General features: G+C 44.4%; 1 protein-coding gene across 8 annotated transcripts in view; it reads left to right on the forward strand.

Annotated features, from left to right (window-relative positions):
- DIXDC1 (DIX domain containing 1) overlaps positions 1–16696 on the forward strand; it is a 96171-nt gene extending 79475 nt beyond the window's left edge. For 3 of the 8 annotated variants that reach the window (XM_067470796.1, XM_067470797.1, XM_067470795.1), the window contains exons 12-20: positions 1827–1880; positions 2067–2159; positions 2244–2315; positions 3338–3427; positions 3556–3717; positions 5460–5526; positions 11699–11807; positions 11953–12061; positions 15410–16696. In XM_067470796.1, the coding sequence (XP_067326897.1) occupies positions 1827–1880; positions 2067–2159; positions 2244–2315; positions 3338–3427; positions 3556–3717; positions 5460–5526; positions 11699–11807; positions 11953–12061; positions 15410–15490 (837 nt within the window). In that variant the 3' untranslated portion in view covers positions 15491–16696. Of the gene's footprint in view, positions 1–1826; positions 1881–2014; positions 2160–2243; positions 2316–3337; positions 3428–3555; positions 3718–5459; positions 5527–11698; positions 11808–11952; positions 12062–15409 lie in introns of those variants that run through there. The other 5 variants (XM_060787201.2, XM_060787196.2, XM_060787197.2 and 2 more) reach the window with 5 other exon arrangements.
- Positions 16697–16907: the final 211 nt, after the last annotated feature.

Here is a 16907-nt window from a genome sequence, read left to right on the forward strand (position 1 = left end):
TTGCGTTGCCATGTTGGGGAAGAAGTGGGATAGAAGTGCAATTAGTGGCACAAAATGGGGACAAAAAGCGGCGGTACGTTGCACTTTTCCTACCGTACTGGAAGGATGCAGTCAAGCTTCAGACCTGAGCTTGAAGTTCCTTATCCGTAACTAAGTTCTACATATAGGTATTCATAGTAGCTGAAGGAGTAGGACATCTCAAGGCAGGAACTGCTGCTATGACAGGGAGGAGAAAGGGGCTGGTCAGGTTGAGGACAAGTACAAACTGTAAATTATTCTTCCATTGAAATATGTGCAAAATGGATGGCTGGATGGCTGGATGGATGGATAGGCGGTTAGATGAAAGGATGGATGGATGGACAGATGCATGGATGCATGCATGGATGGATGTATAGGCAATTAGATAGACAGATGGATGGATGGATAGGTAGATGGATGGATGGATGGATGGATGGATGGATGGATTGCTGGATGGATAGGCCATTAGATGAACGGATGGATGGATGGATGGACGGACAGATAGATGGATGGATGCATGGATGGATGGATGTATAGGCAGATGGATGGACGGACGGACGGATGGATGGATAGGCAGTTAGATGGACAGATGGGTGGATGGATGTATAGGCCGTTAGATGGACAGATGAATGGATGAACAGATAAATTGATAGATGGATAAGCAGTTAGATGGAAGGATGGATGGACGGATGGACATATAGACAGATGGATGGATCTAGAATACAAACTGAAATATGTGCAAAACAGATAGATGAATTGATGGATAGGCAGGTAGATAGACAGATAGATGGGTGGATGGACAGACGGACAGATGTATAGACAGGCAGATAGAAGGATGGATGGATCTAGAGTACAAACAAATTATTCTTACATTGAAATATGTGAAAAACCGATGGATGGATGGGCAGGTAGATGTACAGATGGATGGATGGATAGAAGGACAGATGGATGGACAGACGGGTAGACAGACAGAAAGAAGGATGGATGGATATAGAGTGCAAATTGCAAATTATTCTTACATTGAAATATGTGCAAAATGGATGGATGGATAGGCAGTTAGATGGACAGATGGATGGATGAATGCATGGGTGGACATATAGACAGATGGATGAATCTAGAGTACAAACTGAAATATGTGCAAAACAGATGGATGGATAAATAAGATGGCTGGATAGGCAGGTAGATGGATAGATGGAAAGATGGGTGGGTGGATGGACAGATGTATAGACAGGCAGAAGGATGGATGGATCTAGAGTACAAACCAAATTATTCTTACATATGTGCAAAACGGATGGATGGATGGATGGATGGGCAGGTAGATGCATGGATGGATGGATAGAAGGACAGGTGGATGGACAGATGGGTAGACAGACAGATAGAAGGATGGATGGATCTAGAGTACAAACTGCTAATTATTCTTACGTTGAAATATGTGCAAAACTGATAGATGGATGGATGGATAGATGTATGGATAGGCAGGTAGATAGACAGATGGATGGTCAGATGGACACACAGACGTATAGACAGACGTATAGAAAGATAGAGTACAAACTGCAAATTATTCTTACGTTGAAATATGTGCAATACTGGTGGATGGATGGATAGATGAATGGATATGCAGTTAGATGGACAGATGGATGGATGGATGGATGGATGGATGGATGGATGGGTGGGTGGGTGGATGGATGGATAGATAGAAAGACAGACAGACAGATGGACTCAAAGACCAACAGACATAGACAGACAGATAGAAGGATGGATGGATCTGGAGTTCAAACGGTGCAACTCTTCAAATATTACTCCTTCAGGTCGAACTCCAGAGGAAGGTGGAAGACAGGAACCGGCTCCTGGCAGAATACAAGGTAACCCCCCTTCCTTCCTTCCTTCCTTCCTTCCTTCCTTCCTTCCTTCCTTCCCTTAGAATAACCTCATGGCTCTGTGACCCTGGGTGTGGTGGATTGTGCTGACCTTTGCCACCGGCTTTGCTCCCCTCCAGTGTGCGCCTCCTCCTTCCCCCGCTGATGACCCCAATTCCCACTGTGTTGCAGAAGGAGCTGGGCCAGAAGGACCGCCACCTGCACCAGCACCAGGCCAAGATGGAGGAGATGCTGCGCCAGCTGTCCGAGGCCAGCTATCAGCAGGTAAGGGCGCCTCCTCCTCGCCCCGTCCTGTCCCGTCCCTCTCGGGGTCCCTCCGGCCCGCTCACCCACACCTTTCCTCCGCAGGCGGAGCTGGAGCGAGAGCTGGAGCACAAGGAAACCCTGCTGGCTCAGTGCGTGAAGAAAGATGCAGAGGAGGTACGCTGCGCTTAGGCTTTGTGGTGCCTGGCCGCCTTGGGAGTTGTAGTCCCCCTAAAAGACAATAATTTCCCAAGCTTCAGAAAAAATGAAACTAAGTCACTTATCCACATGTAGCTCAAACTTTTTAGGGGTAGACTGTGTAGCAATGCAGGAATCTTACCATAAATATTCTTTTCCTGCCCTCTTTAATTCCTTCTTTCCTTTGCTTTTTCCTTCCTTCCTTCTTTTCTTCTTTCTTTTCTTCCTTCATCTCCTTCTTTCCTTCCCTCTTTCCTTCCTTCCTTCCTTCTTCCTTCCTTTTTTGTCTTCCTTCCTCTCCTTCTTTCCTTCCCCTTTCCTTTTCGTTTTCCTTTTCCTTTTACTTCTTCCCTTCCTTCTTTCTTTCTTTCCTTCCATCCCTTTTTCTTTCCTTCCTTCTTAACTTCCTTCCTTTCCTTCTTTCCTTCCCTCTTTCCTTCTTTCTTTCTTTTCTTCCTTTCTCTCCTTCTTTCCTTCCCTTTTCCCTTTCCCTTTTACTTCTTTCCTTCCCTTCTCTTTGCTTTCCTTCCCTCTTTCTTTCTTTCTTTCTTTCCTACCTTCCCCTTTTTTCCTTCTTTCTTTCTTTTTCCTTCCTTTCCTTCTTTCCTTACCTCTTTCCTTCTTTCTTTCTTTTCTTCCTTTCTCTCCTTCTTTCCTTCCCTTTTCCCTTTCCCTTTTACTTCTTTCCTTCCCTTCTCTTCGCTTTCCTTCCCTCTTTCTTTCTTTCTTTCCTACCTTCCCCTTTTTTCCTTCCTTCCTTCCTTTCTTTTTCCTTCCTTTCCTTCTTTCCTTACCCCTTTCCTTTTTCTTTCTTTACTTCCTTCCTCTCCTCCTTCCTTCCTTCCGTCCTTCCTTCCTTCCCTTTCTTCCTTTCTTTTTTTCTTTCCTTCCTTCCTTCCTTCCTTTCTATCTTTCTTTCTTTCTTTCTTTCCTTTCTTTCATAATTTCTTTCCTTTCTTTCTTATTTCCTTCCTTCCTTCTGACCTACCTACTTACCAAAGCAGGTAATCGCCTACAGCAACCACAGTTCTCAGAGCAATGGCTTCCTCCAGACATCAGGAAAAGCAGCAGCTTCCACGGCGCACAGAGGCGTAAGTCCCTTGACGCCCCATAATGCGAGCACACCCCACTCCCTGCCTTCGTGGAATGGGGGGGGGGGGGACGGGGACGGACGACATTTTTTCTTTCCTTCTTTGACCCCTACTTTTTCCTGAGACAGACAAACGACCTCCAGCTGGTCCGCGAGGCCCTGCGCAGTTTGCGGAACAGCTTCAGTGGCCACGATCCCCAGCACCACACCATCGACAGCCTGGAGCAGGGCATCTCCAGCTTGATGGAGAGGCTGCACCGCATGGAGATGCAGAAGAGGCAGGAGAGGAGGGTAGGCCTGGACTAGAAGGGATCTGGTCCTTGGGTTGTTGTTGGTTTTTCCGGGTTATATGGCCATGTTCTAGAGACATTTTCTCCTGACATTTCACCTGCATCTATGGCAAGCATCCTCAGAGGTAGTGAGGTCTGTTGGAAGTAGGAAAATGGGTTTATATATCTGTGGAATGACCAGGGTGGGACAAAGGACTCTTGTCTGCTGGAGCTAGGTGGTCAACTGACCACTTTGATTAGCATTTGATGGCTTGGCAGTGCCTGGGGGGAATCTTTTGTTGAGAGGTGATTAGATGTGCCTGATTGTTTACTCTCTGTTGTTTCGCTGTTGTAATTTTAGAGTTTTTTAATATTGGTAGCCAGATTTTGTTCATTTTCATGGTTTCCTCCTTTCTGTTGAAATTGTCCACATGCTTGTAGATTTCAGTGGCTTCTCTGTGTAGCCTGACATGGTGGTTGTGAGAGTGGTCCAGCACTTCTGTGTTCTCCAATAATATGCTGTGTCCAGGTTGGTTCCTCAGGTGCTCTGCTATGGCTGACTTCTCTGGTTGAAGTAGTCTGCAGTGCCTTTCATGTTCCTTGATTCGTGTTTGGGCAATGCTGCTGCGTTTGGTGGTTCCTATATAGACTTGTCCACAGCTGCATGGAATACGGTAGACTCCTGCAGAGGTGAGAGGATCCCTCTTGTCCTTTGCTGAACATAGCATTTGTTGGATTTTCTTGGTGGGTCTGTAGATAGTTTGTATGTTGTGTTTCCTCATCAGCTTCCCTATGCGGTCAGTGGTTCCCTTGATGTCTGGCAAGAACACTTCTTCTCTGGGTGGATCTTCATCTTTACTCTCGTGGCTGGTTCTCGGTTGTCTTGCCGCTCTTCTAATGTGTGAGGTGGAGTCTCCATTGGCCTGGAGAGCCCAATTGAGGTGGTTCAGTCCATCTTGGAAGAGGTGGGGTTCGCAGATTCTTTTTGCACGGTCTGCCAAGGCTTGAATGGTGCTTCTTTCTTGACTTGGGTGATGGTTGGAGTTTTTATGGAGATATCTATCTGTGTGTGTGGGTTTTCTGTAAACGGTGTGACCCAGTTGTTGATCTGGTTTGCGGATGACTAGGACATCTAGAAAAGGCAGTCTTCCTTCATTTTCTTTTTCCATGGTGAACTGGATGTTTGGGTAGATGCTGTTAAGATGGTCCAGGAACCTGTTGAGTCCTTCTTCTCCATGGCTCCAAATGGTGCCATGGTCCTTTCCCCCTCTGTAGCTTCGGCTTCTGCCCTAAAGCACCACGTATGCGGGGCTTGCGTGAGAAGGGAGCCATACCACCTTTGGGACTTTTGGGAAGCACAACATCCTCTAGAGCTTGGGTTTTCAATGATAGGGACCAGAAGGTTGAGTAGGGCGGCTCCTGACCTTCTGCCACTAGGAAGCCTGGGGAGGGACTCAATTACAGCCTGAAGACAGCTGTTTAGCACTCACAAGACCGCCGCGTGTTGCCGTTGCTGGAGGGCTTCCTAATCCCCGGCACCACCAGCCGTTCCCCTTAGCGGGGGTCACTTTGGAGCTGGCATTAAAGCAACACATGGTCCCCTTTTGAGCACACTCCCATTGGGTCCTTTAATTAGTGTAACCCATCTGCTATTTTTCTCTCCGCTGACCTTTTCCATTTCTGTGTGGGTTAACTATTCCTCAAACCTTTGGAAACGAGGCAGGCATGCTCAGAGCCTCCTTCTTCTGTTTCCCGTGTTCCCAGGTCCGAGGGAAGTCCCCAGCCCCGCATGTCACCAACGAATACCGGGACGCCTGGCCCTCCAACTCCAGTAAGTGCCCTTCCAGATCTTCCTCTTTCTTGGACTGATATTTTGTTATATGTGTTATATTTATATAATACTAGCCGTGCCCTGACACACGTTGCTGTGGTCCACTCTGGTGATCTGGAAAATAATATATGTAATTTCTTTATGTTTGTGGGTACACAGTATTTCTTGCTGTTTCTTTGTCAGTGTTGATGTGGAGATTGTCTGGTTTGCCTACTCTGGAACATGCAAGATATCATTGTCCTTCTTTAGGGGTCCCTTTCAAATCTATGCCTCTCTGTGTGTGAATCGTATATATCTATCTATGTCTATGGCTGGATGACTCTTTGTCAAAAGGGCTTTAATTACATTTTCTTGCCCTGGTGAAGGGAGTTGGACCGCAATGAGTCGCCCTACACCGCAATGAGTCGCCCTTAAAGGGCTGAGAATTGCGGTATATAAGCGCAGTAAATAAATAAACAAATAAATAATAAATAAGTTGGACTGGATGGCCTTAAGTATTTTCTGTTGGCCATGGGGGTTCTGTGTGGGAAGTTTGCCCCAATTCCGTCCTTGGTGGAGTTCAGAATGCTCTTTGATTGTAGGTGAACTATAAATCCCAGTAACTACAACTCCCGAATGTCAAAGTCTATTTCCCCCAAACTCCATTTGTGTTCATATTTAGTCACCTCCACATTGGATTACTCTACGTGGGGCTGCCCTTGAAGATGACTCAGAAATTTCAGTTTGGTCCAACGGGCAGCAGCCAGGTTACTAACTGGAGCGACTTACAGGGAGCGGTCTACCCTCCTGTTTACGGAGCTCCATTGGCAGCCATTCATTTTCTGGTCCCTTCAAGATGCAGGTCCTTACCTACAAAGCCCTGAATGGTTTGGGACCCGCCTACTTGCGTGACCACACAATCTCTTCGAACATCAGGAGAGGCCCTGCTCTTGCTCCCATCCTCTTGCAGGCGCAACTAGTGGAGACGAGGGAGAGAGCCTTCTCTGTGGTAGCCCCCCGACTCTGGAAATCACTCCCCAAGAATATTAGACAAGCCCCCACACTGGTAGTTTTTAGAAGGAGCTTGAAAACGTGGCTGTTCCAGTGTGCCTTCCCAGAATAAAGGAAACAATGCCCTGCTCTGATTAATTCCCTGCAAAATGTCCTCAGAAGCTCTCTGTTGGGTTGGTCTCCCTACATTATTTTTTTAAAACCCTCCTGCTTAGATACATCCTACCTCTGTTCATGCCCAGTGTTTATTTTAAATTTTTAAATTTATTACATTTGTCCCGGCCATAAGGTTTTAAATTCTGTGTGTTATTATTTATATGCAAGTTATATTAATTATACTGTTTTATTTGCTTGCTGTTTTGTTTTTATTGATGTATTGTTGGGCTTGGCCTCATGTAAACCGCCCTGAGTCCCCTTGGGGAGATGGTGGCAGGGTATAAATAAATTATTATTATTATTATTATTATTATTATTACTATTATTACTATTATTACTATTATTGTTATTATGTTTCGGCATATGGAATATTCGTGCTAAGTTTGGTCCAGATTTATAATTTTGGAGTCCACAGTGCTCTCTGAATGTTGGTGAACTACAACTCCCAAACTCAAGGTCAATGCCCACCAAACCCTTCTAGTGTTTTCTGTTCATCATGGGAGTCCTGTGTGTCACGTTTGGTTCAATTCTATCATTGGTGGAGTTCAAAATGCTCTTTGATTGTAGGTGAACTATAAATCCCAGCAACTACAACTCCCAAATGACAAAATCATTTTTCTGAGTGATGGTCACTCCTTGGGTTAGTAGGTGTCTTGTGGCCAAATGTGGCGGCAATTCGTCCAGTAGTTTTTGAGTTATGTTAATCCCACAAACGAACATTACATTTTTATTTATATAGATTTATTATATTTATATAATGAATATAATGCCAAAGATAAATAAAGAAATATGATGCCAAAGATAAGCGTGGCTTTTGGAGAACTGGGATGATCTTGCACTCTCTTCACCTTCTCATCGTTGCCCTAATTGTTTCCTTTCCTTGGGCTCTCCCTTTCACTTGAAATAGTACTTGCCTTTCGGAGCTGGCCTACAAACAACTGTTGGCCCAACCACAACTATTGCAGAAATAATTAATACAGTAGTTGCAATTGATACCTACTCTATTAAGATCAAGCTGAAAGCACCACAGCAATCGATGCAGGACTTATACAATGGTTTACTGTGAGCAAGTCCTGACATCTAGTGGCTGATATGGATATTTGGATATGTAATGAAATTTGGGGAAAAAAAATGTTCCTGGTTTGAAAGTGTTATCTCCTGTTTCATGGTGTGGTCTTGACTTTGAAAGGAGTTGTTCTACTCCAGGTAGTTGTGGCTGCCAAAACTCTGTTGAATTGGTTGAAACTCAATGAGATTGTTGTTCATTTGTTCAGTCGTCTCCGACTCTTCGTGACCTCACGGACCAGCCCAAGCCACAGCTCCCTGTCGGCCGTCACCACCCCCAGCTCCTTCAAGGTCAGTCCAGTCACTTCAAGGATGCCGTCCATCCATCTTGCCCTTGGTTGGCCCCTCTTCCTTTTGCCTTCCACTTTCCCCAGCATAATTGTCTTCTCCAGGCTTTGCTGTCTCCTCATGATGTGGCCAAAGGACTTCCGCTTTGTCTCTAGTATCCTTCCCTCCAGTGAGCAGCCGGGCTTTATTTCCTGGAGAATGGACTGGTTGGATCTTCTCGCAGTCCAAGGCACTCTCAGAACTTTCCTCCAACACCACAGCTCAAAAGCATCTCCCTTCCTTGGCTCAGCCTTCCCGAAGGTCCAGCTCTCACATCCGTAGGTGACTACAGGGAAGACCATGGCTTGGACTAGGCAATGGATCTTTGTTGCCAGTCTGATGTCTCTAATCTTTACTATTTTATCGAGATTGGACATTGCTCTCCTCCCAAGAAGGAAGCGTCTTCTGATTTCCTGGCCACAGTCTGCATCTGCAGTCATCTTTGCACCTAGAAATACAAAGTCTGTCACGGCCTCCACATTTTCTCCCTCTATTTTCCAGTTGTCAATCATTCTTGTTGCCATAATCTTGGTTTTTTTGATGTTTAGCTGCAACCCAGCTTTTGCGCTTTCTTCTTTCACCTTGATTAGAAGGCTCCTCAGCTCCTCCTCGCTTTCGGCCATCAGAGTGGTGTCATCTGCATATCTGAGGTTGTTAATGTTTCTTCCAGCAATTTTCACCCCAGCCTTGTATTCATCCAGCCCCGCACATCCTCGCATGATGTGTTCTGCATACAAGTTAAAAAGGTTGGGTGAGAGGATGCAGCCTTGCCGTACGCCTTTCCCAATCTTGAACCAGTCTCCTGTTCCGTGGTCAGTTCTGACTGTGGCTCCTTGGTCCTTGTACAGATTCCTCAGGAGAGAGGGAAGGGGGCTTGGGATGCCCATCCCACCAAGAACTTGCCACAATTTATTATGATCCACACAGTCAAAGGCTTTAGAATAGTCAATGAAGCAGAAGTAGATGTTTTTCTGAAACTCCCTGCCTTTCTCCATTATCCAGCGGATATTGGCAATCTGGTCTCTCGTTCCTCTGCCTTTTCTAAACCCAGCTTGAACATCTGGCAACTCTCGCTCCATGTATTGCTGGAGTCTTCCTTGCAGGATCTTGAGCATTACCTTACTGGCATGAGAAATAAGGGCCACTGTACGGAAGTTTGAGCAGTCTTTCGCATTTCCCTTTTTTGGTATGGGGATAGAAGTTGATTTTTTCCAGTCTGATGGTCTTTATTGAAAAACCATAGCAAAATGTGCTGCAGGATGTCCTTCCCGCCCCCCCCCCCCAAAAAAAGTTTAATAAACTTTTTGCATGTTTTTTATAATAGAACCAATTAAGAAATGATATTTATAGCACAGGAATAAAAATCGTGCGACATAGCCACTTTGAGTCCCCTTCATGGAAGATAAAGCGAGGTAATAATAATAATCTATATAAATAAAAATGTAATGTTCGTTTGTGGGATTAACAGAACTCAAAAGCCACTGGGCGAATTGACACCAAATTTGGACACAAGACACCTCTCAGGCCAACAAGTGACCACCACTCATAAAAACACTGAAAAACACAGCAGAAGAGACATAAAAACAAAAAACCCCAAAAAACAACAACTTTACAACGCATGCGCAAAACTACATTATATATATATATACACAAACACACATATATACACACATATATGCATATACACACACAAAACACATACACAGAAAGGAGGAAAGAAGGGAGAGAAGGAGGGATGGAAGGAGAGCAGGAAGGAAAGAAAGAATTGTAGAGAAGGAAGGAGGGAGAGAAAAAGGGAAAGAAGGAGGAGAGAAAGAAGGAAAGAAAGAAAGGTAGAGAAGGAAGGAGGGAAAGAGGAAGAGGGAGAGGGAGAGAAGAAGGGAAAGAAGGAGGGAAGGAGAGAAGGAAGGAAAAAAGGTAGAGAAGGAAGGGAGGAGAGAAGGAGGGAGAGAAAGAGGGAAGGAGAGAAGGAAGGAAAGAAAGAAGGGTAGAGAAGGAAGGGAGGAGAGAAGGAGGGAGAGAATGAAATAAAAAAGTGAAAGAGGGAAGGAAGGAGAGAAGGAACGAAAGAGAGAAAGAGGGAGGGAAGGAAGGAAGGAAAGAGACAAGACAGGATGGAACCAAAGAGGAAAGGAAGCGAGAAAAGAAACAGGTAGAGAAGGAAGAAAGACGAAGGGAAAGAAAAAGAGGGAAGGAAGGAAGGAGAGAAAGAAAGGAGAGAAAGAGGGAGGGAAGGTTGGCCACAGCAACGCGTGGCGGGTACAGCTAATAATGATGATGATGATGATGATGATGATGATGATGATGATGATGTGTTGTTGAAGGCTTTCATGGCCGGAATCACTGGGTAATCAAAGTAAGCATCTCACTATTAAACAGGAAATAGCACTTTCAACCTAGAAACAGAATGGGTTGCTGTGAGTTTTCCAGGCTGTAAGCCCATGTTCCAGGAGCATTCTCTCCCGATGTTTCGGTCACATCTATGGCAGGCACTCTTGCCTCATCTATGGCAAGAACTCCTGTCTGTTTGAGGCAAGTGAGAATGTTGCAATTAGCAAGCTTCATTAGCATTGAATGGCCTTGTAGCTTCCAAATCTGGCTACCAATATTTAAAAACTCTAAAATCAGGACAACAACTAAAGAACAACTCTCAGAAAATAGGGGAATTCCAGACAAGAAACAATCAGGATCAGTTAACACCTCCCAACAAAGGATTCCCCCAGGCAGTAAGCACCCAGGCTTTGAAGCTGCAAGGGCATTCAGTCCTAATGAAGCTTGCTAATTGCAATATTTAATGGGTTGTTGTAGGTTTTTTTTGGGCTGTATGGCCATGGTCTAGAGGCATTCTCTCCTGACGTTTTGCCTGCATCTATGGCAAGCATCCTCAGAGGTAGTGAACTCACTACCTCTGAGGATGCTTGCCATAGATGCAGGCGGAACGTCAGGAGAGAATGCCTGTAGACCATGGCCATACAGCCCAAAAAAAAACCTACAACAACCCAGTGATTCCGGCCATGAAAGCCTTCGACAATACATTGCAACATTTACGCATGTGTCCAACAGACAAAAGAGTTTTTATTCCCACCCTGGACATTATTCCACAGATATATAAACCCCACTTGCCTAGTTTCCAACAGACCTCACAAGTTCTGAGGATGCCTTTCATAGGTGTAGGCGAAATGTCAGGAGAGAATGCTTCTAGAACATGACCGTACAGCTTGGAAAACTCACAGCAACTGAATAATAATAATAGTAATAACAACAACAACAACAGCAACAACAATAACAACAGTAATAATGGTGTAATGTATGTGTTTATGTGTTTTCCAGTCACCCTGTTGACTTAGGGCAAGCCCATACATTTCAAAGGGTTCTAAGCAAAGAATCCTCCAAGGTGGTTCTTCTGGTCCCTTTCTCTGGAATAGAGCCTACCACATGCGAGATCCATTGGTGGTCCCCCATTCGAGTGTTAACCAGGGTTCACCCTGCTTTGTTCCTGAGATCTGGTGCCTTGAGAGTATTGAGATCCTGTTCCTGAGAGTGCAACCTCTCTTTCGAGGCCCCTTTCTCTTGGTGTGTTGTCGCTTAACCCTCTATGGCCTCTTTGACTGGGTGTCTCCATTTTGCTTTGCAGAGCTGCCTCATTCGCACAGCACCCCGGCCATGAGCAGCAGTGCCTGCACCAAAGTGCTCTACTTCACAGACCGCTCCCTCACTCCTTTCATGGTCAACATACCAAAGAGGTGAGCCGGGCAGGTTGAGCAGAAGCATGTGTTGGTGGGAAGTGTGTGCATTTCTATAGGTTCTCTCCCTGGCATATCCTGGACCGCTTGCTCCTAGTCTCGATGGCAAGGCAATCTCTCCCATCACGTTCTGACTTCCCTGCAGGTTGGGTGAGGTGACGCTGGGGGACTTCAAGGCAGCTATTGACCGAGAAGGAACACACCGGTACCATTTCAAAGCCCTGGATCCAGAGTTTGGCACAGTCAAAGAGGAGGTAGGCAGTGATCTCCAGTATCTGTTATGAATTTTGCACACTGGAAAAAAATATCCCATCCTTGTCGCCAATTTGTCATGAATAACTTTTCAATAACTTTAAAGCATAGGTTCTTTTTATTGCAATTTCCAGTATGAGAGGGTCGATCAGAATTTTTACAGAACTTTCAGAATACACCATCTCTCTCCTTCCCATGGAGCAGAGCATTTTGGGTGGACCAGACTCCTCAGGTCTGCCACACTTTGAGCATTATTAGATTGAGTCTTTTATAGGAATATTCTGTTGATGTAGTCCCAAAGTTGAAAATGAATGATAGGCATCTTCCATCCTGGATCCATCTCAGTTTCCTGGTCAGAAGTTGATTCTTCCTGATCGATGTTAGCCTTGTGTTGACTTCCTTCTTATTTATTTATTTATTTATTTATTTATTTATTTATGACATTTATATACCACCCTTCCTACCCCGAAGGGGACTCAGAGCAGCTTACAAGAGATATATACATACAATATTATTAGCATAGCACCATGTCAGTATTATATATTACTATATTGTACTATACCATTATAAGTAAAGGTAAAGGTTTCCCCCTGATATGAAGTCCAGTCATGTTCGACTCTGGGGTGTGGTGCCCATCTCCATTTCTAAGCCACAGAGCCGGTGTTGTCTGTAGACACCTCCAAGGTCATGTGGCCGGCATGACTGCATGGAATGCCTTTACCTTCCCGCTGGAGCGGTACCTATTGATCTACTCACATTTGCATGTTTTCAAACTGCTAGGTTGGCAGAAGCTGAGGCTGACAGCGGAAGCTCACGCCACTCCCCAGATTCGAACCTGCAACCTTTCGATCAACAAGCTCAACCACTCAGTGCTTTAACCCTCTGCACCACTGGGGGCTCCTATAATATTATTTATTTATTTAGCAATTTTGTATACCGGTCTTCTCCCCTCTATCGGGGGACTCGGGCCGGTTTCCAACAATAAAATCACAAAACAATCATTAAAAACATCATATAACATATTCAATTAAAACGTTATAACAGCAAAATGCAATCATATAATAACAATGGTCAGTCATCATAGTGAATTCGTTGTCCATCATTCATCGTCATCTATCCGATCACAGAAATATTGATTCACTCGTCGAAAGCCAAACCCCATAGCCAGGTTTTCACCCGTTTTCTGAACGACAGAATGGAGGGGGCAGTTCTAATTTCCAGTGGGAGAGAGTTCCAGAGTCGAGGGGCCATTATATAATATTACCATTATACCATAATATTATTAGTAATATTACATGTAATATAAAATATATAATTATAATATCGTATTATTATCAGTATTATATTGTATTACATTATAATATTATAAATATTATATGTATATACAGTATATTATATTATATTATAACATTTCTGTTATCACTGTCCCAGTTCTTATCAGAGTGTTCTTTTCAGTTCTTATTAGCAATTTTTAATTACAGTCCAGCAAGCAGGTAGTTAGTCATTGCAGGCCTTGGTCTTTTACTGGTGTTTCCAAAATTATTAACTCCATCCATACATCCTTCCATTGATTCCCACACATCATATTAAATCCACATTTATCAAATCTACAATGATATTTTCATGATATATTTATGGATTCTCCGTCCGTGGATTCAACAGCCCTTTGAAGGCAACCAGAATAAGACTGATGTGGCCTTCCATGAACATACACTTGACGATTATCACTGTCCCAGTTCTTACCAGAGTTTACTTTTCAGTTCTTATTAGCAACTTTTAATTATAGTCCAGCAAGCAGGTAGTTAGCCATTGTAGGCCTTGGTCTTTTACTGATGTTTCCAAAATTATTAACTCCATCCATACATCCTTCCATTCATTCCCACACATCATATTAAATCCACATTTATCAAATCTGCAATGATATTTTCATGATATATTTATGGATTCTCCGTCCGTGGATTCAACAGCCCTTTGAAGGCAACCAGAATAAGACTGATGTGGCCCTCCATGAACATACACTTGACGATTATCACTGTCCCAGTTCTTACCAGAGTTTACTTTTCAGTTCTTATTAGCAACTTTTAATTATAGTCCAGCAAGCAGGTAGTTAGCCATTGTAGGCCTTGGTCTTTTACTGATGTTTCCAAAATTATTAACTCCATCCATACATCCTTCCATTCATTCCCACACATCATATTAAATCCACATTTATCAAATCTGCAATGATATTTTCATGATATATTCATGGATTCCCCATCCATGGATTCCACAGCCCTTTGAAGGCAACCATAATAAGGCTGATGTGGCCCTCCATGAACATGTACTTGACGATCCTGCTCTAAATCATGCACAATCCAATAGAAGGGGCTCTGGAGAGATAAGGCAGTCTTCAAACAAATCAGCTGTCAGATCCTATCCAGTCAAGTGAGAGCAGAAGTGTTTCAATAGAGAGCAAATAGACGCATACTGTAATATAATTCCCCTTCTTCCTCCTCCTCTTTATCCACGTTTTCGTTGGCAGCCATTTCTCTCTCGTTTTCATTGGCAGCCTACCTGCGTGACCACATCTCTGTGTACGAACCCACACGATCTCTTCAATCATCCGGAGAGGCCCTGCTCACGCTTCCACCACCATCGCAAGCGCGATTGGTGGGGACGAGGGAGAGGGCCTTCTCGGTGGTGGCCCCTCGACTCTGGAACTCACTCCCCAGGGACATTAGACAAGCTCCAACTTCGGCAGTCTTTAGGAGGAGCCTGAAAACATGGCTGTTTCAGTGTGCCTTCCCAGAATAAGGAAACTCCCAGCAAGATGTCCCTAAACGCACTTTAATAATGACTTTAGATTGTCTGCTCATTTCTTCCCTCTCCAAAACCTTTATCCCAATTACATGTTACCTGTCTATGCCCAGCATTGTTTTTTTAATATTTTAATTATTACGTTTGGCCCAGCTATAGGTTTTTAAATGCGTTGTGTTATTGTTATTGTTTTTTTGCTTATTTTGCTTATGAGTTATGTATTGTTTTTGTATTATTATTGTTGTTATTGTTTATTTCTGTGTTGTGGGCTTGGCCTCATGTAAGCCGCACCGAGTCCCTCGGGAGATGGTAGGTAAAGGTTGTCCCCTGACATTAAGTCCAGTCATGTCTGACTCTGGGGTGTGGTGCTCATCTCCATTTCTAAGCCGAAGAGCCAGCGTTGTCCATGGACACCTCCAAGGTCATGTGGCCCGCATGACTGCATGGAGCGCCAGGAGATGGTAGCGGGGTACAAATAAAGTGTTGTTGTTGTTGTTATTATTATTATTATTATTATTATTATTATTATTATTCTCTCTGCTTTTTCCCTGTAGGTTTTCCATGACGACGACATTATTCCTGGGTGGGAGGGGAAGATTGTGGCGTGGGTGGAAGAGGACCACGGGGAGAACTAGGTGGATTCGCGGGCCTCTCTCTTTATCGTGAAATGCCACCGCCGTCTCTTGTTGCACTTGCCAGAAACTGACCCGAGAAGCATGTGAACGGAGACACGTCTGACTCGTAACTGCCAAAAGTTTGCAAAACTTCCGACGGGTGTAAAGGTCTGCCGCATGCGAGGATGGCCGGCGTTCCCGTTTCATGGCCAAAAGTTGTACATTTCAAAAAAACCGGGGTGGGAACGAACCACCTCTCTGTGTTAAGTCCGTGTCGGCCTTAAGCCCGTGTCCCCTCAACCTTCTCAGTCCTGCCGATGGTCATTGTGACCCAGAGGACTGTCGTTGGAGGCATCCAGTATTAGGAAGGACAATGAATGGCCCAAACTGGAAGCTGTGACCACGTTCTCTGTATCTGCATCACATTCCAAATGACTCCCTTTTCTGCAGCAAAAGCCCGTTCTAGTCTGTCGGCGTCCGGAATCTGGAGAAGGACAACTGAAATGGACATCGATGGACGACTCAGCGCGTCGGGATGGTTGCTTTTTCTTTTCTTGAAGGACTTCCATGATTTTGATCTGTTATGTTTTGGAATACATGCCAGGAAGATCCTTTGCCCTTTCCTCAAAAACATCCCCAAATTTGTCCTTTTTGGGGTGCCTCTACACCAGACATGAGCAAACTTTGGCCCTTCAGGTGTTTTGGACTACAACTCCCACAATTCCTAACAGCCGGTAGGCTGTTAGGAATTGTGGGAGTTGAAGTCCAAAACACCTGGAGGGCCCAAGCTTGCCCATGCCTGATCTACACTGTAGAATGAATACGGTTTGACACCACTTGCTCTTGAATCGTGGGAGTTGTATGAGGTTATTTAGCCTTCTCTGGCAAAGTAAGGCCACAGCAGCATCTGTTATAGAATTACAATATGTCGACAATATCATAGTCTGTGCTCATTCAGAGGAGGGCTTACAAGCTGCTTTGCAGAAGCATATGGAAAGCTTGGCCTCTCACTGAACACCGGACTCAGTGTTGGTGCCCCACCAAAGTATAACTCCCACATTCCCGTGGGAATTAGAGTGGTGTCAAACCGAATTAAATCTGCAGTGTAGATGCACCCCTTGTGTCACAGCCTAGACTTGTGTGTATTGATGCACCAGCACTCTGTACGTCCCTTCCATGTGAGACTGCAAACTTCGATGGAAAACATGATTTCTATCATTTTATAGATGTTATGATTATATAGGACTCTTTTTTTTTTTGTAAATTGTTCCTGTTTTGGGGGATCATTTTGTACCCATTGATGTCATTGTTGTTCAAGGACAGTGTATATTTTTATAATACCGGTGTAAGTGCTTCTTTTTCCTGTATATTTCTGCAGCACGCACACACAGTATTGGAATTTTTCCTTTCTCTTCCTCTACAGCAGCCATGAGCAAAC

The sequence above is a fragment of the Anolis sagrei genome, chromosome 7 (genome assembly GCF_037176765.1).
Source record: "Anolis sagrei isolate rAnoSag1 chromosome 7, rAnoSag1.mat, whole genome shotgun sequence".
NCBI classification, from domain to species: Eukaryota; Metazoa; Chordata; class Lepidosauria; order Squamata; family Dactyloidae; genus Anolis; species Anolis sagrei.